Here is a 27,797-nt window from a genome sequence, read left to right on the forward strand (position 1 = left end):
TGAGCCATTTGATCCATTTAGTTGTACAGATTCCACCTAGTTTAAACCTTGTTGTGAAGTGTTTGTAATCCTTATAAAAAGCAAGAATGTGTGGTGCATTGTAAAATTGCATAATATTAGTGTTCAGCTATTTTTTCAGCAGGTGGCAGCAGAGTATTTAATAAAATAACTTAAATATTGCTTCTAAAGGCCCAGTTTCTATGGTATGACTATATAGCTACAAGCCCTTCTGTAAAGGCTTCAAGAGCAGCGTGGTCAGCATGTGATTAGCTGAAGTCAAGAAAAAAAATGTAACTTGAGCAAATAAGCTTGAGATTTACTGCATCGAGAGTGTGTGTGAGAAAACAGGGTGAGGGGGGAAAGCTGTGTTTGAAGAGATCCAGGGAAAGGGAGGAGGTACCTGGGTTTGGTGATCTAATCTCTTGGAGCTAGAAGTGGGCAAGTGTTAGGAACATGAACACGCACACTCAGAACACAGAGAACCTACACACAAAAAACAACTCCATGATAAAATGGAGGTTCTGCTTTAACCTTCAAATGTCAATTTTGCGAATAAATTATTTACCACTTAATAAATTAGTACCAAACTATGATCTGCAGTTGTCATTTACAATTAACTGTATTGGTTCTTCCACCAAATGTAGGAAGGCCTCAAAAGCTTTGAGAAAGGGGCAAATTCTGAATTTAAATGATTGAATAAGATTATGATGAAAATTATGAGGAAAATATGGAATGAATGGCATCCCAAACCTGGCCCACCTGTCTGATAATTGTCAGATCTAAAATGATGTATTAGAAGTAGATATTTGCAGAATTAAGTGCTAAAATAAAAAAAAAACGATTTGACTGACAGAGCAAACTAGATGTCATTTAGTCATTGTAATGGCTATAAATTAAAGACAAAATGTCTCTTTTCAATATTGAATCCAAGAAAGCATGCGCTTAACCTTCCAAAATTTTATAATTGCCACATTTTGCATATAAGTGAGTAGGAAAAGTTGTGGTGTTATTAGCAAACACACACAAAAAAAATAGTTAACTGGAATCAATCTAGAAGGATCCTGTTAATAATTTCGGTGGTTCTTTTAACGCTTATCATGTTTACGTCATACCTCCAGGATTGGGGATTCAATTTCCACCTCCACCCTGTGTGTGAAGTTTGCATGTTTTCACTGTGCTTCAGGGGTTTCCTCCTCCAGTCCAAAGACATGTGTTGTAGGCTGATTGCCCTCTCTAAACTGTCTGGAGTGTGTGTATGTGTGTGTGTGTGTGTGATTGTGCCCTGCAGTGGGTTGGCACACTATCTAAGGTGTCTCCTGCCCTGTGCCCTGATTTCCCTAGGATAGGCCCAACTTCCCCGTGACCCTGTGGAGGATAAGTGGTACAGAAAATTGGTGGGTGGAATGAATCATTTACTTTCTGTTTGTGCGATGTAATATATATTATACACAATGAGCTTTTCTTCTTCCCACATGTTCAGACGTATGCAGCTTGATTTAGTGATTTGTGAATTATTCCAAATAGTTCATTGGGGTTTAAGTCTTAGTTATGTGAGTAAACATTACTAAAAGCTACCATTTGCATAACATATGCAAACATGGATGAAACGATGTGTCAATGAGTTTCTTGTATTTCAAGGTAAAGTTTAGTAGTGGACCAGGGCAGAGAAAAAATGCTATTTTATGTGGTTTTGTTTTTGTTAATATAAAAAAAAAATTAAAGATTTATATGAAATATTCATTTAGGCTGTTGTGAAGGACATGATACAAGTCAAATGTTTGCCTATTCTTTAAAACTGTTCAATGTAATAACAGCAGGCTTGATACAAATTAGCAGTAGCCCAGAGTAATCCAGGGACTGAAATGGAGAGGTAGGTAAGTCCAGGCTGCTGGCCAATAAAAGCTATTCTGACAGGATTTCTGGGTGGACGTTTAGCTGGTGTGTACCTAATTACTGTCTGAATATAGCATATAATACTGCCAGAGCTACCCCTTTTTATATTTCTGGCCCAAACATAATGTCTTAGGCCTACAAATATTTAAGGGAGTAGCCTACTAATGGAAACGTTGGCTACCATCGTCTTTTATACATATGACCACTCCGTCCTGTCTGCCACATTCTCTCACCGACTTCCATCCCTGCTGATGGAGCGGTAACTGCACGCGACCGGCGGAAGCGCGTTGGCTGCCATGTCAGGACGGGCTTTAGCCAACTCCTACTTTTCCCTTTCCTAACAGCGTCCAGCTGATTAGTTGGCAGCTGCTAAGTAAGAAGAGGCTCTCCCTCCTCCAGCGCTTTCACATTCGGACTATTTCTACTCCATACCGGTTCGGGACACACACACACACACACACACACACACACATGATCACACACCGTGATGAAGAACTGGCCGAGTGAGGAGCGACTGCTGGCTTTCCAGGGGATCCGGGTGGGTTTTCTGTGCGACTCACGGAGCTCAGCGGCTCACTGAAAGCAACGCAAAGCCTTTACACAGTGTTTCTCTATGAAGTACAGAGCCACAGACACTGAGCAACATGAGAAAACCGAAAATCAACCGCATGGTGCTTGCTATGTGCCTGGGGTCCTTCATAATGCTCATATTCTATTTTCAGAGTCACTTGAAACCAGGTGAGTGAACTGATCTGTCCTGTTCACGTTCTGCACGGTATCGATTCCGCTTTGTTAAGATTCTGTCCGGTACTTTTCTGTTCTGACTCGATTCCGTTTTGTTCGGTTCACTTTACTAACAAAACCTCTGATACGCTTCCACGATTATCCTGAGGCTAAATGCCCAAGGTTCAAACTAAAGATGGCATTGTTCTCTCATTAGGCTGTGTTTAAGACATATGTGTTTGAGGGGGTGGACTCTTTGAGTACCCCAAATTCTGTATGTTTCTTCTGATCATTCGTAAGATAATTCATATATACTATAAAGTAAAAGCATGGAAAGTTATGCCATTTATTGGATTTTCTACTCACATTATTATTACCATCATAATAGTGCTGCATATTTGAGATTGAGGTATATGTTGTATAGACACATGCTTTCCCAGGAAATAGACTGAATTAAGAAAACTAGACACTGCCAACACATCAGTGGAACATTTCCCATGTGGAAACTGCTGAGGTCTGTTTAATGAGTGTTTAATTCATCAAACAGTGTGTGTGTGTGTGTGTGTGTGTGTGTGTGTGAGAGAGAGAGAGAGAGAGAGAGAGAGAGACTGTGAAAGTAAACTAATTGTAAAATAATAAATAATTGTAAAAAAAAAAAAAATTGTAAAAAAGTTTGAACTCTCTCAACTCATCTTTCTTTCCCTTCTCTCAGCCCTCACCCATCTGCAGTCCTCTTGCCCACAATGAGAGCTTTCAGACAGACTAAAAGTGTTTAGATTTGCCAGCAGGATAGTTGTGCATGTAGAGTCAAAATTTTATTCTAGTTGCCTGTAAAGACGATGATGGCTTTAAGATGGATTCAAATTGTTTCTAGACTACATGATCAGAAATGAGGATTTGTTATACTGATTTGATTTTGCACACCGTTAATCATGCTCCATAATGGCTTCGGGTAAATTGATGATTCTGGTGTCAGCCACATCAACACGTGTAGCCAATTGGTAATGTGAATTACTAGTAACCAGTGTAATAAGTTTATTATAACTATATATATAAGTTTTGTAGTTATGTTTAGTCATTTCAAGCTTGAAATAGTCTTGTTGCTAGATCATTTTGCCAAATATATATCCAGAAAGAAGCAAAAATGAACTGCCAATAAAACAGAAAATGTTAAAACTAGAAATAAAAAAAATGTCTAGAAATTGACCTTATTACAAAATATAGACTTTTGGTTTATTACAATCTGGTTGTAGGAAATACTAGATGCATTTGAATATATTCAGGATATCTTCACCTGTTACTTTGGCATATTTTTTGCCATGCAGGAAGAAGGAGGGACTTCAGCTGTGGTCTTTCTTGAGTTATTCCCTATCTCCACTGAACTGTAAATGGACAAGAAATTAGCATTAAAATATATTTTTGATATAATGACATTTAAATGTATTATGAATTATGTATATATGCTGGGAAATATAAAATGCTGGCAATACACAAAGCTTTCAGGCACCTTTGAGTAATCTTTGTGTTTCTAAGCTGAACTCCCAGCATGACTGGTCTTTTCATCCTCCCCCTTTACCTGAACTAGGGCACTGTGAGGTGAGGAATGTTGTTATTAGTCAGTGTTGTCTAATGCTTTGTACACAGTCTGGTGTGCTAAAATAGCTGTAATAGCTGACTTATTGTTTTATTTAGCTGTTGATAGAAAAAGCTTTTTTATTTCAACATTATATCTCATGTTAAAGAATTTATAGCCTTATGTCTAAAAGAAAGTTGTTTTGAAAGGCAGTAAAAAATACATTCAGCAGTCCTTGACTGAATTTTTCAAATCAGACTAGGAAATAAAACATGTTTTATGGCCTTCTTTGATTCGATCTTTGTTGGCATTCAAAATAAACTAACATTCAGAAAAAAATCTTTTTGGTACTGGATATAGAGCAGCCCTCAGCCCAACACTAGCTGTTATACGTTTGCAGAAGTCCTTCATTCCCTGAAGGGTCTCCATACAGAACTCCCTTCATAGCCAGCACAGGGACCCACATTATCCTCCTCAAACTGCCTGAAAAAAAGAGAGAGAGGGGGAGAGAGAGAGAGAGAGAGAGAGAGAGAGAGGGAGAGAGAAGGAGGGGGGGCAGGATGTTGGTGGGGTGAGGCCACAGTGAATCTAGAATTCTCTTTCTGTGAATAAGCTGGGCCTCAGTGAACATGGCAAAGATTTCTAACAACAGCTAAAACATGCAGCTATATCAACTGCCATGTACAGACTCAGAGGAATGTTATTTCAGCTAAAGTGAAATTCTCGAGGGAAATAATGCCACAGTGGTCAGTTCTCTTTCTTACATACACTACTGCTATTCAGCATCACAACTTCTAGTTTGTCCTGTGTGTTTGTTCCTCTGCCGCAGTGCTGGATACTGCTTAATCAGGGAATTTATATATAGTGCTGACACTGATGTATGAAATCTACTTGTGGAAGGATTCGGTAAAACACGCACACAGTAAAGGTTCACAGTGACACGGCCCACTTGGCACCAAGCCAAATGACCAGACCCCCAAGAAAGTGTCATGGGTTAAAAGCATGGTGTAGAAAGGTGTATAGGATCGTTATGGATTTAGGTGAAGTGAAGCTGACAGACTGAAATACTGTCTTATGGTGGGCTGGTTATCAGTAGAGTTGTGTGTTAAAAGAGAGACTATTTTCTGTAGTCATAGTTCAAATATTTGCTCTTTTCCCCCATTTTATATTATGGTTGGAATGCTGTGGATTAGAGACACTTTGTTGTTCTCATGTGGCTTAAAGCCATGCTCTGATAACTGTCTCATACCTGCAAATTATAGCTGTAACCCAAGCCAACCTGCTCACATAAAACCCATGATTCACCCTGCACTCAGTCATCCACATGGAGATTATTTTTCTCATTAGGCGTGATGGGTTTAAAGATATATTAATGATCTTGGATCAATAGCTTTTCTCTGTGTTGATATTCTGTCATTTGTTGGCTTCACATTGCCTGCTGTTAAGTCTGTGTTTCTACATCACTAATGCAACTTCTAACCTTTAACGGATGAAATCTCTAAGAGCATCTTTAACTTAAAATTCAGAGACCTTGATTATGAGCTTTTAGGTCTTTAATAAGTATGCTTTGTCCAATGTAGTGCTCTTTGATTGTTTGTTTTACAGGATAATATAACGCTTTCCAGATGTTCAGACTCTGTCTACTTTTGGGTGGAGGCTGCTTTTTCAGACAGTGTTAAGAGCTGATCATTTTTTACGTGACGTACATTCACCAGCCACTCTATTAAGAACATCTGTACACTTGCACATTCGTGCAATTATCCAATCAACAAAATCATGTGGCAGTGGCGCAATTCAGAGAATCATGCAGATACAGGTCTAGAGCTTCTGTTAATGCTCACATCAGACATGAGAACGAGGAAAATCTGGTGGTATCTGGTTAGCCTTGAGTATTTCAGACAACTCCTGGGGTTTTCACACACAGCAGTCTCTAGAGTTTACACAGAATGGTGTGAAAAACAAAAACATCCAGCGAGCAGTAGTTCTGTGGGTGGAAACACCTTGCTGATGAGAAAGGTCAGAGGAGAATGAACAGATGGTTTCCACTCAAAAAGCCATTCTTTACAACTGCGGTGAGCAGAAACACACCTCAGAACGGCCAAGTAGAGGAATCGGAGGCTACAGTGGACACAAGTTCACTATTACTATTACAAAGTTTGGAAAAATGTCATTGGTTTGATGAATCTTGATTTTTGCTGCAACATGCCGATTGTAGGGTCAGAAGTTGGCATGAATTCATGGACTCAACCTGCCTTGTGTCAACAGTTCATTGATGGTAGTGGTGGTGTAATGGTGTATTGGTGCGGGGAATGTTTTCCTGGCATAGATTAGGCTTCTTAAAACCATTGAGCATTGTTTGAATGTCACAGCCTACGTCAGTATTGCTGCTAATCGCATGCATCCCTTTGTAGCACAATATAGGTGTGTGTATTTGCAGGTACTATGTCATATAAGTGTGGCACGTTGATTTGGTGCAGTGAATGTAATTTTTTAAATGACACTTTGCAAGTCTTTTTCTCATTACGTGTTTCAGGCTATCATTGGTGTGGACAGGGTGAGTGGGTTCAGTGTTCACAGACAAGTGCAGTACTGCTTTGCCAAGTCTCACTGGAGCGTGGACACACACACACACAGAGTAAAAGAGCTAGAACCAAAAAGAGACCACTTTTCTTCTAATCCACTTTCCTAACTTTGACGTTCTCTTGGCTGCTTCACATTTTCTCACATTCACCCAGTTTCCAGAAACTCATTCATTATGATAAATTCTTCAATACCTAAATGTATAGTATACTGATTTATATAGCAATGAGTATAGTAAGTAATATTTCAAACAGGATTTAGAAGAGTGTAAAAAAAAAAAAAGGTTGAAATATTTGGATTCTGTGGAAGCCGGAAACATTGATCATAATTAATAGACGTGAACTATTTTGATAGTGATAATTTGGCTGACGGTTAATATGCTACATATTAAGTGTGAAAAGTTAATATGCTCCATATTAAGTGTGCATTGTTTTGCTATAACCATCTGTATGTTCCCACATATATGAAGATACCTGGCATAGGAGTAGATCTCATGGCAACTTAGTGAATTTAAATACATAGATTCTTGTAAATGTTGCAGCATGGTGAATTTCACTTCGACTGAGACATGATTAGATGCCTTATTTAATGATATTGAAATTATTTAGATATTGCTCTGCATTCTAAACAAACGTATGAAGAGTAGGAAGGAAGCATCACCTCAATCCCGTACAGATGCTCCTGATTGGTGGAGTACATCTTCAGAAAACCCTGCTCCAGCTCATGGTTCCTCTCCAGCAGAGGTTTTTATCTGTTATGTGACTGGAATATGGGTCTGGATGTGCCACAATAACCACAATTTGCAGTCTCTTCATCCAACAATTTGCAAATTTCTACAAATACAAATCTACATTGAATGAATTTGTGTCGAGATACTTCTGGGTTTATAGTACAGTGATATTTGATTCATTTGTTTACATTCAACACTGTAAATATATGGATGCTGCTAGTTAAGTTACAATGGTGTTTAATACGAGAAAAGTGAATCAGTGATCTTAAACATAAGAGACAGCAGTCAGGTTTTGCTGTTAGCACTATTGGTTTCCTATGTCACTTAGAACATCCTGGACAGGAAACAATTGAGCACACACTCTGGACAATTTAGAGATGCCAGTCAGCCTACAATGCATGTCTTTGGATTTTGGGGAGGAAACCGGAGTACCCAGAAAAAAAATCCTGAAGCACAAGGGGGGAAAATGCAAACTGCACCAGGGAGGAGGCAGCAGTCGGATCCCTAAGGAGAATTCGCTAACCAATAAGCCTCCATACACCTTGCTGTTAGTTCCAAAACATCTTTGATTTTCCCGACAGTATTCAATGCGATATTAATGAGAAATCCAGTGGAGAAGTAGTAGATAACAAAACGTTAGAGGTTCCAGAATGCAATGCAGTCATGCTACACAGTTGCAGCAGAGACGTGGCTGGTTAGTGAGCCATGAGATGACGAACGATGGCACAGATGGTGATATTATTAGCATGAAAGTTGAAGCCTTGGATTCTTATCTGTGTGGCCAGAATGTATAGATGAGGAGGTGAGAGAGCTGGATAGATTAAAGGATTAAAGCACTGCTGCATCAGTCTTTTTAGGTCGAGTTGAAACGGGAGCTAAAAAAGACAGCAACATGTTAAATGAAGTTTCAGCTGAAAAATACAACTTCATAAAAAATTTTGTACATTAATTTTCAAGACTAATTGTTTAAGGCAGAGACTTCCTTGAGTTGTATGTTTTTGTCAAACTTTGTCATCGATTTGACTGAGCACTGTAACTAGATTAATGAACATTTTAGCATGTGAGACCTCCAGGTGAGTTGAAGAGTGTAGTGTGTGTGCTCAGTGTGTGAGTGTGGTGTACACAGGGTCGAGGCCAAGCCTTGGAAGGAATCCATTTACCCTGCAATCCATCAAAATTCAATCTACACCCTGCACCATAAAATACTCGCTGTAAGCATACGGTACTTGGCACAGACACAAATACATGCTGGTATGGAAGGAATGTAGGCAGTGTTTCATTTCTGAAGCTGGTTGAAAGTAAATGTGAGTGGCCAGTCAAGCCAAACTCTCCCAGAATACATATTGTTTCAGGCTGAGGATTTTTCTTGAGGTCATCCTGGGATTTGTATGATTAAAGCCTCTGAACTATAAGAACTCTAATATTAGGTCAGCACCTGGACATCTCTATGGATACCGACCTTGTTTTGCTCTTTTATCTATCCTCAGTTCCCCATTCAATCTTAATAGACTCATTGTAAAACACTTGAGCGACTGTATCTCACCCTAAACACAGTCTGGACTACTAACCTATTTAATGCTTAAAACTCTATTTTCTACCTCTAACTACAGATACATTATTAGGTTTGCTAATAATCTTAGCTGTTTAGGTTGACATTTTCAATACACTGGAAATGATGCCTGGAAACCATGTATGTGTAGGTAAAGCTTAGACAATAGCCCCTGAAAATCATGTTTGTTTTTAGCCAAAATGATTGCCCTTACTAGAATGAATCATAAGAGCCTGTTAACAGCCACAATCAAATCAGTTCTCATGGACACATGTATTAAATGTATTACAGAAAAGCGACCTCATCATATTCACTTATATTAGACACAAGAATTTAAAATAAACAGATAACATGTTTCTGGCATTTGGCAGACACCCTTATCCAGGGCAACTTACATTTATCTCATTTATACAACTGAGCAGTTGAGGTTTAAGGGCCACTTCCAAGCAACAGTCTAACATCTTAACCACTGAACTACCAGCAACTATAAATAGTTGCACTGGACACTTAAAGGATTTGCCCACCTCAACCAATTATTGGGTTTTTAATTACAGTTACATTTATATTTACAACATTTAACAGATGCCCATTTCCTGAGCTACCTACTGAGGTGCTTTGTAGTCTCCATCAAAAAACAAATCTCATGCTAATTCAATAGGTCAGGGTCTAATTCTGGCTCAAATAAAGCTCCTAACTTACAGTGTCAAAGCTCCAACTAGGAAAAACAACAATAAAATGCCCTGGAATTCGTACTTAGAGCTCAGCATATGATGTCATGTCAATAAACAGCACTAAATAAAGCTTCATGTCACTATTCTGTATTGTAGTATTTGGTTTAGAGCAATCAGCATGGACACATTAATTAGATAATTATTGGTATGCTACAGGATTTTAGTTAAGAAAGCACTTCATCTGATCCTTGATGTTAAACCCATCTGCTTTCGATAAAGTCAGTGTTAAAGCTGGGTTGTATTGCAGAGGAAGGATGTGGCAGTGAATAGGTTATATACACATATTTATGGGCTGTTGCAGATGTTCACAAATGAAAATCGTGAAAGCAAACCTAGACTCGTTCTGTTGCAATGTGACTGATTTGGCTGACCGTGGTATCTATCTGTCTATCTGTCTGTCTGTCTGTCTGTCTGTATGAGTGTGTGATTCAGCGGGTACACTGTTTCTGTGTGTGGATGATGCACAGATAAGTCAGAGAGTATCTGTGGTCAGTCTGTGGCATAGTAACCTCTTACTCACGCAGCACACATTCAGACAGTGCCAGTTATTGTCATTTGCTAAAAGAGAAACAGCATTACTTTTAAGAAAAGTTAAAATCATTTGTAAGCTTCTCTGGATAAATGCTTTTAAATCAAGTGGCTTTATTTTTGTGTATCAATCTTTATCAGTAATATTACCACGATTTTCTGGTCTGTTGTAGCACCAGTATTTGTATTTGTTTTAAAAGTCTTGTTTCTCTGTCTTTGCCACCAGCACAGGACAGTGGGCAGGCCAGAGGAGGCAGGAAATCAGTGAGGAGTCCACTCCAAGCCCTTTATACTACTGACCCTGTGAGTATCAATCACAGAACACAGCTGTCTCACGTGGCACTTTATCATCTACTTCACAGAGACATATTAAATCCAAGAGACATGAAACAAAGGTGGTAAATCCAGTGCTATCTAAATTGAGTCTGTGAAAATGTATTCACTTTAGTAATGCAGAAGACACACAGAGAGACGGGGAATAGTAATAATAGTAATAGTAATAATTTCCAACTCTAAGATGAATCGTTATTTTGAACTGATTGTTTCCACTGAATCAGTCAAACCAAACTTTCCCTCCTGTCTATTTTTAACACGCAATCTACGGTATTAGAACTATTCTTTTGAATTTGCTTCTATTTTTTATCTGAATGATGATTTTTAATCTACCGGCTTAGCTTCCTTTTTGTGCTATGTATATACCAGTCTGCATGATAGCTGAGCGGTGATTAGCCAAGACAAAAATGCACACAGGACAGATTGAATAGGCAGTTAGTCAGTAAACCAAATGTTAATGATTTGTTTAGCAGCCATATTTGTCTAAAGAGAAACTAAAATTTGCCAATTCCACGATCCACAAAAATCATCAGAAAGAAGCTGAGTAGTTTTTTGTCTGTCATGTTTTACTTGAATTCCTCTGATTAACACAAAAGAACCCAGTCTATTCTATAAAATCCAATTCTATAAAGTAATGTAAGTCATGTTTGGTTCCACAGTGCCTGGCCAATAGGTATATTGTAGCCTATGCCAGTTTAAAAATCTAGACAATATGTAAGAAAGACCTTTTTTCACTTATTTGTTGTTTATCACACGTTTGTATCTTGAATTCATGAATATGGATCATAGTGGGAAATTTCGTATGTACTAAAGATGCATGCATAAAATTATAAAATTAATCCCCTAAAATGAAATGCACACACTATTAAATGTCTTATTCTATTGGTTGGCAATTTTGCTTTTTCTAGAAATAAAATAATAATAATAATAATAATAATAATATTCATCATCATCATCTTATTTTTGGTTTATGGTAATCTTATAATAGGAAATACTAGCTGTGACAAGATATTTTACTTGCTAAGATATAATTTTTGCAGTGTTTATATGCTTCAGTCCAAATTTAATTAATCAAGTCAGTTGTTTGATTTATTGAAATCAACACAGTCGGCTCAGGAAATTGGTTCAAATTGACCATTTCTAACAGAGAACCCAGACATAATAACAGGGAACTCAGCTATAATATATTTTTTCTTTTTTTCTTCCAGGCAAAAAAAACATTAAAAAAAGATCCAGTTAGGAACAAAACAAGAGTATCACATTTTTTATTCTTATTGCTTTCATAAGCCAGTTATAGGGAGCCAAATACAACAAAGATTAGAAAGTTAAGGATATGCTTAAATTTAACTGCGTTTAACAGTTTGTAATTCTTTATGTCTATCTATGAATTGTAAAATGTAAACAAAAACTGTTGCATTCAACAATTTAATCAGCTTTAACTGCAGCCCATTTTCATGCTTGCCAATTTTATAACACCTTGCCCTAACCCTGAAAAAACCTCTCTTTCTCAGTTCTATAAAGTTCTGTCAGTAGCATTCATTAGCCTCTACCGTGTCATTGATTTTTCTGGTTTTTAATGTAATTTGCGAAGCTGGCTTGGTTTCTTCTTCTCCTCTCTCTTTATCCAGACTGCTTCATTTGGGTGGGAGCTGTGCTGCGTTCTCGGGTTTCTCACTAATAGCTAATAAATGTCTTTTAACAGCGAGCTCATCTGTATGTTCAGGCCAGACGGCGCGTGAGGGAAATGCTTTTTCCACGTGGCCACATTTTTTTCCCCTCTACCTTCACACAGGGAATGAACAGTTCTTTCACATCACAGCACACACTGTTGAGAGGCATGGATGTGTGCAAGGGTCACTGAGACAGCGTATGTGTGTAAGGCTTTTGTAGGCTCCGAATAACTAGAAAGAAAGAGAGCTGGAGTGAAGAAGAGAGAGCGTAATCTGTTTTGACTTAAACCCACCAAGTCCAGGAAAACACCTCCACTTCAAAAGATTAGGCATATCTCAGATGTAATGATAGACCCAGTTGATTTTCAGTTTGTTGCTGTTTTTCAGTATAATTTATAGATTGCTCTCCTACAGAAAGACCTGTGTTGAGGTTATAACTGTGTACAGGCTGAGCTTGCTGCTAACCTAGGAATTTCCCAGCAATTAAGTCTGTCACCACATTTCAGCTTATGAAATGTTTTCAGTTTACTGCAATACAGACAGCTGCACGGTAAATAACAGCCTCAGGATAGTTTTCCCGTCTTTGCTTAAAAAGACAGGTAAATATGTGCTCCCAGTGTGCATCTGGTACTGAGGAAAAACACATCTGACTCAGTGGGTAAACGGAAAATTACTCAGCGCATGACTTTAATTGGAAGACATTGGTGCCTCGTACTGTGACACAGTGTTGAGAGAGAGGGCTTTCTCTGCTGTCTATGCTGCTACAGATTTAGAGCTAAACAATCAGATACAAACGCTCATGCACATCAATTACCCTGACAAGTTTGTCATACTAGGCAAAAATGATCAAACTGAATGTGAAAGATTTGACAAGCAATTTAGCACAGATTGAAGAGATGTCAGGGAGAAATGATGAAACACACAAATGTGGTTGAGCTTGCAGGGCGCTCTGTATTACAGCTGAAACCCAAAAAGATGAAGAAAAACTACAAGTTGTTATAAATTCATAGGTCATAATAGCCTCCACTCTTCTGATAAGGCTTTCCACTAGATTTTGGAGAGTGGTTGTGGAGATTTGCTCATTCAGCTGCAAGAGCATTAGTGAAGTCAGGGACTGATGTTTGGTGTGGAGGCCTGGGGTGCAGCTGGCGATCCAGTTCATCCAATTCATCATGGCAAAGCATGCCTTCATGGAGCCCACTTTGGACACAGGGGCAATGCCATGCTGCAACATGTTTGGGCCTGTTAGTTCCAGTGAAATGAAATCTACAGCATACAAAGACACTCTTTGCAAATTTGTGGCAGCACAGAAGAACCACATATGTGTGTAATGGTCAGGTGTCCACATACTTTTTGCCATATAGTGTAATATTTGATTTTAAAACTTGTGTGAGGATATTTCAAGGATATTGCTTTAAAAATGTCACAGATGGTTAAAAACCTTTACAGATTTATAGGCTTTATAGATTATGGAAACATTATTTGTCCTTCTCTTTCACAGACAGAACTGTCTCCACTTCAGCTGATGCATCAAAGTCGACGTGACCTCCTGGAGGATGTGTGCCACTCTTACACTCACAAACGTCGTGTCCTGATCCCAGAGGATCTCAAGCACCTGATTGTGGATGATCGTCATGGCCTGCTTTATTGCTACGTGCCCAAAGTCGCTTGCACAAATTGGAAGCGTGTCCTGATGGTCCTGACAGGTGACACGCAAAGAGACCCCCTTCAGATTCCAGCCAATGAGGCACATGTCCCAGGCACGCTGCGCACTCTGTCTGAGTATTCTACCTCTGAAATCAACCAGCGTCTACGCACCTACCTAAAGTTTGTGTTTGTGCGTGAACCCTTTGAGCGGCTTGTTTCAGCATACCGCAACAAGTTCACGCGCAGCTACAACACAGCCTTTCACAAGCGGTACGGCACTAAGATAATCCAGCGACACCGTGCTGAGGCAAGTCCCGAGGCTCTGGAGCGTGGAGATGATGTCTCATTCTCGGAGTTTGTGCGCTACCTGGTGGACCCGGGCACGCAGCGTGAAGAGCCCTTCAACGAGCACTGGGAGCGTGTGCACTCTCTCTGTCACCCCTGCCTCATACACTACAACATTCTAGGCAAGTACGAGACGCTGCAGCAGGACTCCAGCTACGTGCTCAAACTGTCCGGAGTGGACGACAAGGTCACATTTCCCACCTCGGCCAAAAGTACACGCACCACGGCAGACATGGTCGCCAGCTACTTTAAGGATATCAGCTCAGCCTATCAGAAAAAGCTGTACAACCTGTACAAGATGGACTTTCTGCTTTTTAATTATTCCATGCCCGCCTACCTGAAGTTCAAATAAGGCCTGGTGCCTTTAACTAATATTTAGAGAAAATAAAGAGTTTTATTTTTGTTCGCACAAGTTCATCTGTGAGTACTGAAACTGTTTTGGTGGTTACTGTATGGTCCTTTCAGCGCTGAATGCAGTGGAACTGCAGTTATCGATTTGCACAAAGAGCAATTTGACTCAAAGAGACTCACTTTGAACGATCTGGAAGTTCTAGTTCTTTCAAGCTGAGGTTTCATCTTTGCTTGTCTCCTCAGCCTTTTTTGCCTTTCAGTTTAATTAAGGTTGAATTGAGAGAACACATTACAGTGCTGTCATTTGAGTTGCAGATAAAACAGGGTTCATGTTAGGCATCTATCAAGATGAGGTTTCTGAGAAGACTGTGTTCTGTTCTTTCTTATTTCCTCGTGAATACTGACTTTGCCTTCCCAGGTGTCTGTCCTCTGTGGAGAATTTGTTGGAAACATACCAACTGAGCTGGAGGTGATGTATATATATATCGTGTTACCGATATTAATCGTCTCGGAAAAAGCGTACTGACTTCTGCTTGTGCCTTGAGAACGAGGATTGTAAGGAATCAAAAAAAGTGAGGGAGAACTGTCACTGTTTGCCAGAGCAGTATTAGAAACATGTCATATTCACTTTGATACAAAGCATGAATTTTACAGTTATTTATTACGGCATTTAATACTGGAGAATCTCTCCACTCGGCACAGTTTAGACTAAACAGCTCTGTTTTTACAGATAATAACTCAAATAAAGCAGAAAATCAGACCTCTTTTTGCCCACTTTTGGGATGGAACCATTGTATTGTGTGTGTTTCAATTACATGTGTTTTATGGAAATATTTACTTATCAAATACATCAGTAAATCCCAAAACATATATATTTATACAAGACATTAAACAATATTTCAGAATATTTCAGGAGCTGGATGCAGGATGCAGCTGGTACTCTCTACAAGTCTGGACTTTAATCCTAACCTCTGGTTACTGCCTTGGTGAAGTTTAACACCTTGTCCCTGTGTAAACACTCTATTTTTCTCCCTCCACCTAAAAACACACCAGCTACTTTAAATCGCCCCTAGGTGTGAAAGTGTGTGTCCTGTATTCTGCCTTGCCCCCAGTGTTCTCAGGAATAGACTTCAGATCCACCAGTTGGAGATAATAATAATAATAATAATAATAATAGTAATAATAATAATAATAATGATGATGGAATAATACAATGGTTCACTTGTTCTAAATTACAGAAGGATCAAGACTTTTTGGGGAGTTTTAATGGACTTGACTGTGAATACAGCTTTGTGCAATCTATTTGTAACCTGAGGCAGATACCAGGCTTGATGAGAAAATTGAAGTTCAGCAGTGCAAAACATATCAGTGCAGCTGTTGGCTATGATTCGTAGGATATTACAAAGCCAGCTGAGCTCATGATTAGTTTGAATACCATTTCAGTACACTTAAGACTGTTAAGACAGCTTTTATTGGATGGCTACACTGGAAGGCTCTGCCTTTTGAGACTGTGGAAGACACTGCAGCATATAGGACAAAGACATTTAAGTATAAAAAATGCAACAATATAATTTCTTTTGCATAGTCTATGACAGGCAACTCAATTTGTACAATCAATAAATACACCATAGTGCACAGAAGTAGCTTGGGTTTTTCAATTCACAAGGTTAATACTAAAGGCCACATTCATTACACACATTCTCTATCTGCATAATGGAAAACGTTGCACTGTTTAATCAAAAAGTCTACATCCTCACAGCAATATAGTGCTATGTTCTAGATAAGAACTGGTACAACACAGAATAAAGCATCTATTTTGCTCACAACATTAGCCTGGTAGTGTTAGATTACGTCTAAGACATGTTAATAACACCGTATGATGCATTTATTGCCTTCATTGGTGAGGTGAAAGAACTTTGTCACTTTTGGGATTTGTCTGCAGTAAATGGCCTCCATAAAACACAGTCACATGACAATAACACACTTCAATCTGTAATTTATAGGACATAGACAATATTCCTCTTCACTGGATCTAAAAGAAAACAATGATGTTGAAGTTAAAGTACAGACATTCTGCTTTAATTAGATCTCAAGCTTTAAAACTGTACTGTAAAACCATGGATCCCCTTAGTACAGATTATGTGAATGTGTACAGTAATATTTATTAGGGTCAGGAGGGTTGATGGGGATACAGATAGGCTTCTACTGCTATATAATCTGCCTTTTACCTCTTTTTTTTATGGAAGTACAAAGGAACACTGGACTGTATATATGCTATGTGCCATTTGTTCTCATATAGGTGTACTTGTCTGTTTAGGAGAAGCACCTAGAAACTACCAATAAGGCAATCAACTATGAAATAAAATGATATTTTTGAACTGCAGACATTCATCCATCCATCCTCTACACAGTTTATCCGACTGAGTCACATGGAACCTGGAACCTATCCCAGGAGACTCGGGGCACAAGGCAGGTTACACCCTGTACAGGATGCCAGTCTGTTGCAGGGCACAATCACACACACACACACACACACACACACACATTCACACACTATGGACAATTTCGAGATGCCAATCAGCCTACAACGTATGTTTTTGGACTGTGGGAGAAAACTAGAGTACCCAAAGGATGGCCCCAGGCCACAAGGAGAGCATGCACACACATGGCGGAGGCAGAAATTAATCCCCCAATCCTGGATGTGTGAGCCAAACATGCTAGACACCAAGCCACCACACAGAAATTCTAAATAATGTATCACAGTGGTCTGCAAAATCTGTCTAGTTGGTCTAATACATTTTTCATGATAAGCCACTTACAGTGAAATGTAAAAAAAAAAAAAAAAACCTACTTACTTTTATTTTTGACCTATTTCTGTTTCTCGTTAACTTGTATATGTTAAACAAATCTAAAACCAGGGAACTGATCTGATCTCAGGTTGCTCTGAAAGTGAGGGCGAGGAGGCCGGTGCCCAGCAGGTCCCCCAGTGCAGTCAGGTACGGGATGGAGTAATTATCAGGGTCCAGACCACGTCGCCAGAGCAGCCACACCAACACATCTGCCACGTACAGCAGTATTAGTACCTGCAGTGAGAGGGAACGAGACAGAGGAGAGCTGTGTGCTACAAGCCTCTAGTTTACATATGTCTCAGGTTTGGAGCTGGGTGTGAGCCAGCTTTAGTAATAATAACAACTTTTTTTACACATGGTATAGTATAGTATACTTTACTATGAATAGTATACAAATCAAAAAGGGAATGGCATTTTCTTCAGAATCAATTGCAACATTCAGTTCCTGCCAAGATTTGAAAATCTGACTTAAAGCCACGTTTTGGGTCTGCTGTTCATCCAAAGTGATAAACTGTCCTCAGGTAGAGTGTGTTTACAGATTGAAGATGCTGCTACAGTTATTTAGCTGTAAAAAAATAATAATTTAATGATAGTAATATTAATGTAATAATAATAATAATAATAATAATAATAATAATGATAATAATAATTTAACAATAATAATAATAATTCCCCCATTTTCACCCCAATTTGGTTATGGTAATTCATATCCATTAGTTAAATACTTATTAAGTAAGGAAGCAAATTCATGCTTCCTGTGAGTCACAGGGCAGCGTAATAAAATTCAGAGGAAAGTGTTATCTCCCCTGTTGCGCAAACATCAGCTCACAGACACCTGTGATTAGCTACAGTAGTGTCACTTTGATTGACAAGGGAGAGAGCAAGTATAAACATTCATCCAATCTCTCTTGACTCCTGAGCTCCTGAAGACAGTCAGACAAAAGACTCTTTTTAAAATGTATATATAGCTAACAATGTTGCAAAGTGGCAGAAAGCACAAGGAAAATATAATCATCACTATGTTTTTATACAGATTTAAGCATGTATATGACACTTCAGGCATGTTGTAGCAAAATAACTTAGTAACCATTGAAATCTTCTCCTAAAGGTATACCCTTAATTGAGTGTGTGTTTGTGTTTGCTTCAGTGGCCCCAAACCTGCAGGAGTGCAGCACACAGGTAGCAGCAGACAAATGCAGCTGTCATGGCAGTATGTCCACCCTGTAGCAGCCGGACAGTGTAAAGGAAAAGCAGGTGACCTGGAACCACCAGCAGCGAGAGAACTCTAGCAGATCTGGAGTTCACTGTTAAAAGAGTGAACATAGACGTATAATTTAATAATCCTGTTTCCTGACATTGATTATTCAATCCCTGGGCATTTGACTAGAGTCTGACCTGAGGAGCAGAAAGTCATGCCAGGATGAGGGCAGCGTGTTTTAATGTGTCGGGATGTGACTCCAGGAACACTGATGCAGTGCAGGTAGGTGGAGATGCGGCTGGCCTGAATGCCCACCAGATTCCCACCTACACCTGAGACAGAAACAACAATGAGTACAATAAATGAGTAAACAATAAATAGTGCTTCTAACATTGTCTCAAAGCAGCTTTACAGAAATATAAAAATATAGAGAGTTCAAAATTAAATGAATATTTATCTCTAATGCCAGACAAAATCCTGTTCACATAAATCCTGAACATTATCCTACTTCAGAGTGTTTAAGGCTGAATAAAATTGTGAAGTAGCTGTTCTGTTATCTAACCTGAAATTAGATCCCTCTGGTTCTGAAACATATTTCGGTTTTCCCGGTTTAATACATCTGATCCATTTAATCTGCTAATTAACACACCATAAATTGGCATAGGTGTGTCAGAGCAGGAAAAATCACAAAACATGCATGTTTCAAGCAGATTAGAATCAATCACTTCCAGCATTATCCATGAGACGGTCTGTCTCTGGGCGAACTCCAAGCTAATCTGGGGATCCTAGTTTTTGTTTCTTTTAATCACATTTACCCCATTCCAAAATAAGACTGGCTATAATCATCAGTCATATAGCCCCAAGATTTAAGTGTGCAGATTTACAGCCATTTAAAAAGAGCAGCATTGTGTTCATTTCTGAAGATGATCTTGAAGGCTGCAGGCTAGGAAATGAAGCTTACTCAAAGTGGATAATTATAGGCTAGAAAGAACAAACAAAGCTAACATTTTTTACATGATTGTGTACAGCTGCATCTCCTGGCATTTTATAACCGTCAGGGTTGGCATATTGCACCTGCCTCTGAGACAGCTGACAATAAGAATGTTAACGCTGATCTGATCAAATCAAGTGGAACAAAAGAAGAAATACTGTGTGCGTAACTGAGTAAGAGAGATGTTAAATAAGAGAAATGGAATGTGAGAGCCAGAAAAAGAGATAGGATAGAGAGGATAAAGCCAAAGCAATGAGCTGGATCAGTGGATAAGAGGAAGTGCTGTGAAGAAAGATTACATGGTGGAAAATGGGATAAGGATGTGGGCACAGTGCACTACAATAAAGCATATCTTAGCAAGAGAAAATATTTTGAGTAAAGGCAAATGCTACTAAAATTTCTTGTTTTCAAATCTAGGATTATTGAGCTTATTTCTAGATAATTGTACTCATTCAAAACTCTAAATCGTATTCTAATAACAGATACTTGTGCTCATTATAAGCAATCATTACTAAAAATAAGAAAATGGTCTGCCAAAAGTACTAAAACATTCTAAGAATCAGTAATCATGTCTTGATGCTTGAGGCTTAATGACTTTATATTGTTAGAACAATCTCATAATGAGAAATATGATAGAAGTCTTCCTTTATTCAGGATCTCTTCATGTGATAAAAAGGCAGTGTGGAAGAATGATAAAGAACTTTTTGAAGACAAACACTTTTGCATGCAGGTATCATTATATTATATTAAAGATTATTTTATCATTTTAATCCCATAAGCAGAGTGGAGAAAGTTTAATAAAATGGGACATGGTTGGTTAGGAAATTACATCAGATAGTGGGTGGAAAGAGTGATAAAATATGAACAAATAAATTGCTTATGGTGCCAAATGTCACTGAATGAGTGTTAGGAGGCTTTGAGAAATGTGGTAGCATTTGGTTGAAAGGTGAATGAGTAGGAGGAGGTTGGAAAATGAACTGAGGTGAATATAAGGATGTCAGAACAGACTGAGAAATAGAAAATGGAGAGAAAGAATATAAATAACTGAGACAGAATCACTGAACCATTATCTGATATTCACCAGTGCAAACCTATAACCTAAACTGACACAATAACAGAAAGGAAGCAGATTCTTGTTTATAATCACACTTTTCAGTGTCACCTAGATGAGGGTGGCTTCCCATTTGAGTTTGGTTCCTCGCAAGGTTTCTTCCTCATATTGTCTCAGGGAGTTTTAAGGAGTACATTTAAATTTAAAGTGCAATTTTTAAGATATTTTTATATTATTTAAGTTTATATTATTTAAGCTTTGTGACAAAACACACTGTTAAAAGCATTATATAAAATAAAATTTTATTGAAAACAACCTTATTATTGAAAACCCAGAATCTATGCTCTGTAAACACACTGTAACCTAGTTTGTTGCAAATAAATAATCTTTCACAGTTCATTTTAGTAGCTGAGAGTTAAATTAAAAGAAAGGAAAAAGCATCACATGGAGTCTAGCCTCACTGTACTTAATTAATTGATAGTTTTAATTAATTATTGGTCTTTATTGTAGATTTATACAAAAAATATTTCCTTTTACACTGACCAGGCTCTACTTGGACACTTTTGTACTTGTTTTGCTGCAAAATGATGTTTACAGTTCACAGTGCTTACAGGAAACGTAGCCCAGGGCTGGTGGACCTACCGTTAATGATGGGTGTGAACACAGCCATGCCTTCAAACCGAGAGTCACTTACAGTCTTATCCAGAATCAGTCCTCCTGCACTGTAAACACACCAGAGAACCAGAGGTTTACTAAGACAGCCTGGTTTCTGATTCATCTCAAATTTGCACAGTTTAACAATATACTTATGGATTATTACCAGACTCACTCAAATATTTTCACAGGCCAAAGTGACTACCTCCTTTTTCTTTTCTTTTTTTTTTTACTATTACACAGTATTTGTACAAATACGTTAAAAAGAAAGGCAATAACCCAAGAAGGGTAAAATACATGGACACCAACAGCAAATGCAACATTTGCATTTATCGACACCCACAAAACTCCATAAAAGGTAAAGATCACAGAGTGCTGCATAAAATGAGTACATGATGGCTAAACAAAAGGAATTTTTCTGAAGCAGATTTGGAAGTCATTTTGACTTACGTCTACTTATTTAGTAGAAAATCAGCACTTGAAAAGTAAAAGCTGGACACAATTTACAAAAGGTGAAGGTTTGAATTATGAAGTGTTTTCAGTGATTATCAGCCAGAAGTCTCTGACATTGCTCCTCTCTTTACTGACACCCTCTCTCTCTCTCTCTCCCTAATGGATTTGTATTGGCTTCTTTTCTTTAATTATATTAAATATTTAATTTAACAATATTTAATGCTTCTTTAATTAATGGCAATGACATAAAACAACTAAGTTTCACAAGATTCATTAAATTGATTATGTTAAATATGTAATTTATGATCAATGTATAAAATAATTCACACACACACACTTTACATTAATGGGTCTCATACCCAGAGTTCTGGTAAGATGCTTACCAGAAATTTATTAATGCCATATTTCTTTGTAATTTCACCTATGCACAATTAATAAATACATTTATTTTGTGTGTAACTTGATAAATGAGCCACTTTGTTGCAAAATAGAAATTATTATTCTTGCTTCAAGTTTTACCTGCTGATTAGCATAGCAGTGATAACCGGTTGCCAACCTGACTTTAGCACCTCTCTGACTGGTGGACTGCGGCGAGCAATGATCACCCAGAGAGGAATAAGCAACAGGAACACAGCACATATCAGCAGAAGTAAATACCACATCTCTGAAGCTAAGGAAACAAGAACAAGAAATTAGCAGGTCCAAAGACAAGCAACAAACAATTAGCATGTTTTATAATTCTAAACACAATGTCCAGGGAGCCGTGTAACCATGTTCCACTTCCCTGTAATGTAAACACAGTTGTGAAATTTTCCAAAACCCTATAAACCTTTTTTTTTTGACATTTTTAACCAGTGTTGCAATAACATGGGCCATACAGGATACAGTGCAAAACTTTTGTCATCCTCTGCTGTCCTCTAGTGGTAAATGGGCATTAATACTGCATTAGTTAGAAGAAAAAAACCTCTTAGGTTTGTCATCCCTTAAAGTCAGTGAGTATTACTCAAATATTCTCTACTGCTAACTACTGAATAACCATAGGTAACAGAAAAAATATGTAGTTAAGACAATTCACCAAAACCCAAGTGTGACAACACTGGATAATATAAATTCTGACTCTACATGTCAATAAAAGTCACCCACATTCCCATTTCTGACAGTGTTGCAGCCACTAAATTAATTTGAAAACCTACATCAGTGAGTGATTTATACTGTGCCAGGCAGCTGAATGGATTTGGTTGGTTTTATTATGTAAATCAATATTGCACCAAGCTGAGATGCCCACAAATCTTGAGTCAAAGTAAAGAGCCAAGGCTGCATTAATATTTATTAGCAAGACAACAAAACTAAAACTAGCACCGATAGCTTTGTCAGAAAATATAAATCTGAAAGCTTGCAGTTATGGAACATGGCTTGGCAGCCAGATGAAACTGTCCCTGCTTGCACTCTGCACACAAGGTACATTGTCCTTGACCATTACGTGAGCACAAGCATACCTAATATCCTATGCTTCTCTCTCTCTATCTATCTATCACACTACATCTGAGATACCACCGCTTCTGCTCTCTGGACTTGCCTGCTTCCTTCTCATGCACTTCCTGTTGGAGTTCTCGTCATGTGTAAACTGTTCACTGCTTTTGAGGCCAAACATGAACAGCCTACTGATACCACTTGTAAACCATCATCAATTGATGGTTATACAATTGGACTTTTAATTTTTAATAATCACAATATCTGGTGTCACCCTTTTGAGTCTGGTTCCTCTCAGTGTTTCTTTTTCACAACTAGTTTTTTCCTGACCGCCGTCATCTCTGGTTTGCTCATTAGGGAATAAATTTAATTTTAAAATATAGAATTTATATCCCTAATAAATATATTTCTGTAAAATTGTTCTGATGTTAATGTCCATTAAAAGAAAAAGTAAAATGCACTATTCAAACAAAACTGAATTGAATCAAATTAAACTTATCATTTTTTGAAAGCTAAATAAGTTTAAAGAGCCTGGTTTTCTGGAACTTAGCTCTATAACATGCTTAGATGTCAGGATGTTAATCATTTTGCTCCAATAATGATTCAATGATACTACAATGCATTGTAGCTAACGCATGGAGAAATGCTTATTCACTCTGATCCAGCAACCAAACCATGTCCCTGTAGGACAACAGGTGTATAAACAGATACCTCTTAACTGTAAGAAGAAGCTGCCGATCCCTGCCAGCAGTGAGAGGGTAATGAGGTCACCGAGACTGGCAGCTATGGGGGTCGCTACATTATCAGGGTTAATGCCCAGCTTTCGAGATCCAATGATCACCCCCACCATCAGCAACCCTGTATAGAGAAAAAAGTAACTGAATCTGTGTTCTATATAAAGTATGACCTATGAGGTTTAACACTTGAGAGTAACTGCTAAAGTGACTGTGTAAAAAAACACACACACACACAGATCACTTATTCCAGCAGCGGAAAATGTTTGCATAGAGGCACAGAAAGAAGATTAAGTCACACTGTGAGCTGACCCAAAGTGAGAGCAGAGATGAAAGCTGTGGTCACACTGCTAACAGAAAGTATAGCAGCCTGAGGAAGGTCCACACGGCCCTTAATCAAGCCTCCCAAGCCTACTGCAGCCAGTGCAGCCAGAAAACCAACCACTATGGCCTGCACCTGTGAGAGAGAGAGAGAGAGAGAGAGAGAGAGAGAGAGACAGTAGAAGAAACATGTCAGTCATAGATGGGGTCAGAAAATGAGTATGTGTTTTTATATGTGCATTTGTAAGTGTACAGCGTGAAAGACCTGCACTAAAGCTAGATTGGTGTACAACATCAATTTCCGCTGCCTGGGGTTGTCTAACTGCCCAGTGTTGGCCTGGATGAACAGGAGATAAAAATGCAACAGGTAAAAGTTCATTTGTGAGTTTATTTATGTATTTTTTTCATATACCATCAAATATTAAATCCAAATTCTTAGGTTGTAAATTGACTTATAAAATTACACATATTGTATATATACTGAATCTCGGCAACTCAACTATTCATTATAAATTATGTTAATAGTATAATATATAATCTAATTAATGTACTGTTAATGATCTTATTTGAAAATAATCATACACACACACACACACACACACACATATATATATATATATATATATATATATATATATATATATATATATATATATATATATATAAATAAAATATATATATAAGATACAGTCACTTGCTGCATTCACTTTGCATTGTATTTGTTCTTTGTTTGTTTACTAAACCAGTGATATTTTTTTTGCCTTGTGTATGTGTCTGTGCTCACTGCTGTGGAAAGTCTGGATGCTAAAGTCATCTCCAGATTTCCTTTCAAGCCCACTAGTGCAGGAACCAAGATAAACACTTCTGAGATTTCTTTAAACATTTCCCAGTGCTGAAACAAACAAAGACTAAGAATCAGTGCAAAAAAGGAACAAAACAATTTAATCTATAATTAAACCATGCACCTTTTTGCACACACACACACACACACACACACATACATACTTGTACTGTATTCATGATCATTCCTGCAAACACCAGACTGAGGCCTGACAGAAGGTACGGCAGCAGTACATGAGCAGCGATTCGTGTGGAACTCTCTGGAAGGTAGCCACTGGCTGAATGTGTCAGCCTACAGGTGAACCCTCGCAGCTTCTGTCCCACAAATGATCCAACAAAAGCTCCAGGTGCACAAAAACTACCATAAATTCGGACATGCAGCTCGTCCCGAGTCTGACACAGAGTGTATAGTGCTTAGCATTGTGTCCTTCAATATTCTCCCAAAGCTTTATGAGATAAAATTCTAGAAGAATGAAACATGGAGGACTGTGGGGCCGTGTAGTAGAGAAAACAAATAAACATTGTCTTTTACAGGTGGCATATTTTCAACGATCAGCAAGAACTCTGAGGATCCCAAAACAAATGCATTGTTCTGATGTAAAGATGATGAGATGAGATGATACACTTGTTGATTCCCTGTCCTTTACTCGTTTTACTGTCCTGTTGCTCAGCCATTTTCCATCACTTCCTGGATCAATGTCATTGTATTTGAAGGGCAGATTTGGTCTTGATCTCGAGGGGTCATCTCTATGCATACAAATGTACAAATGTCTAAACTTAAAAATGTATCGTTCTCTCTCTCATACACACACACGCACGCACACACACACTCTTACACTTCACTCCTTAGCAGCCCTGCTACAGACGGACTCCTGTGGAAGCCACTGCGTTGTCCGAGTCTAAAGAGCATTCTGGTGCGCTGGGAGAGAGAGACCCAGAAGGCAGCCAGCTTCTTCTCTGACGAGTGTGTTCTCCGTTGCTCGGCGGTCACATTTTGCAGCAGCAGGTCCCCCCTCATCATCTCTCACACACGGACACCAGGTGCAGGCAGCTCACAATCCTGCAGATTTTTAATACAGGCTCCTCTTCAAGCACGGTCTATTCATCTAAGGTCCTTGTCTCTGCAGAGTGGGTATCCTCTGATCAGTGCAGTCTGTTCTGTGGCATAGTCGTGAGTCCTAAAGTGACGCAGGTATGAGGATGCTGGGTGGTTGTGTCCTCCAGAGGCAAGCTCTCTCTCTCTCTCTTTCTCTTTCTCTCTCTCACACTCTCTCTCTTGTTCTTTCAGGAGTGAGTAGGGGAGAGACAGGCAAATTCCAGCCTATGGTTCTTTGTTCTTTCTCATTTTTTCTGCTCAATCTATTAAAAGCCTCCACTCCTCCCCTCTTATAAATCAATTTAATATCTTCTTGTCCTTCCCCATCCTCTTCATTTTACTGCAGAAAGGTGTGAAACTGCATGTGCATACACATACATTATTATCTCAATTCTCCTTCCGTAACCTCTACACTTTAATCACTTCCCCTGGGCACATTAAATAGATTCATTTTGTTAAATACTAACAGTGGTTGGTCTCTGTCTCGTAAATTCAGAGGACAACCAGAGGACAGCCGGTGAGTCAGCAAATATGTCATGAGGTATATGGGCCAATAACTGGCAGGCTTCTCTCCACCCTCTGCAGACATGACGATGCTGTGATAACAGATTTTCTAAACAGTTCCTTTGCATAGCAGTGAAATCATTCATCTAAAAATTCTAGCTGAATGCTATGGCAGTTAATGTGGCCTAAGTGCGTCTATTAATGTCAGGATGCATTATGTATTAAGGCACCTATAACAACATTGATGTATCTGGGTAATCCCCGGTACATTCATAATTCTTTCATCGTCCGCACTCTGGCACACACAGTACTCTACATAGCTACTAACTTTTTCACATAACTCAGTCTCATAAATAAATTCGGACTAGTGACTTGTTTCACAGTGTGTGTGTCAGTGAATATCTGTGAATATTCAAATATCTGTTAGTGTTAAAAATCTATGATGCTAGAGATGCATAAAAAGACTTAACAAACAGACCGAGAAGCCTGACTCAGCCTTGGGCTGCTCTCTGGATGGTTTTGAGGTGGTGGTAGAAAAGAGGAGGCTCAATAAACTCACAGCTATTCCGGACAATAAACAGCATCCCCTCCATGACCTACTGGTTAAATCTCAGAGCTGTCGTCTGCTGTAGAAAGGAGCAGCGCAGGAGGTCATTTGTACTAACAGCAATCACACTGTACAACATTTCCTCTCTGTGCTGGGACACTGTTTTGCACTGAGCCACAGTCTCAGGATAAGAATATGGAACAATAGAGGAATTTTTCCACCATTTTCATTCCATCCATTGTTCATAACCATAAGCACTGTGAGTGTACTTCTTTTCATATTTCTTTTTTCTTTCTTTTTCTTGCATCCACTCTATACAATGCTGTATATCCAATCGATCACTGTTCATTTTTACACTGCACTGCCGGTTTAATTCCATTTAAATCTGATGCTTGTTTCTACAATGTTTGCACCCTACTGCACTACCACACTGCAG

At 38.6% G+C, this 27,797-nt stretch overlaps 1 protein-coding gene and 1 pseudogene across 1 annotated transcript; one reads left to right on the plus strand and one right to left on the minus strand.

The window, feature by feature from the left end:
- The first annotated feature begins 2,127 nt into the window (after positions 1–2,127).
- On the plus strand, positions 2,128–15,854 carry LOC131361922 (carbohydrate sulfotransferase 11-like). The gene is made up of 3 exons (XM_058403551.1): positions 2,128–2,631; positions 10,534–10,610; positions 13,812–15,854. The coding sequence occupies exons 1-3, from the start codon at positions 2,538–2,540 to the stop codon at positions 14,652–14,654; spliced, it is 1,014 nt and encodes a 337-aa protein (XP_058259534.1). The 5' UTR covers positions 2,128–2,537; the 3' UTR covers positions 14,655–15,854.
- A 138-nt stretch (positions 15,855–15,992) lies between these two features.
- LOC131361921 (solute carrier family 41 member 1-like) lies at positions 15,993–26,458 on the minus strand (annotated as a pseudogene).
- Between the last annotated feature and the right edge of the window lie 1,339 nt (positions 26,459–27,797).

This window comes from Hemibagrus wyckioides, linkage group LG11 (genome assembly GCF_019097595.1).
Source record: "Hemibagrus wyckioides isolate EC202008001 linkage group LG11, SWU_Hwy_1.0, whole genome shotgun sequence".
Classification (NCBI taxonomy): Eukaryota; Metazoa; Chordata; class Actinopteri; order Siluriformes; family Bagridae; genus Hemibagrus; species Hemibagrus wyckioides.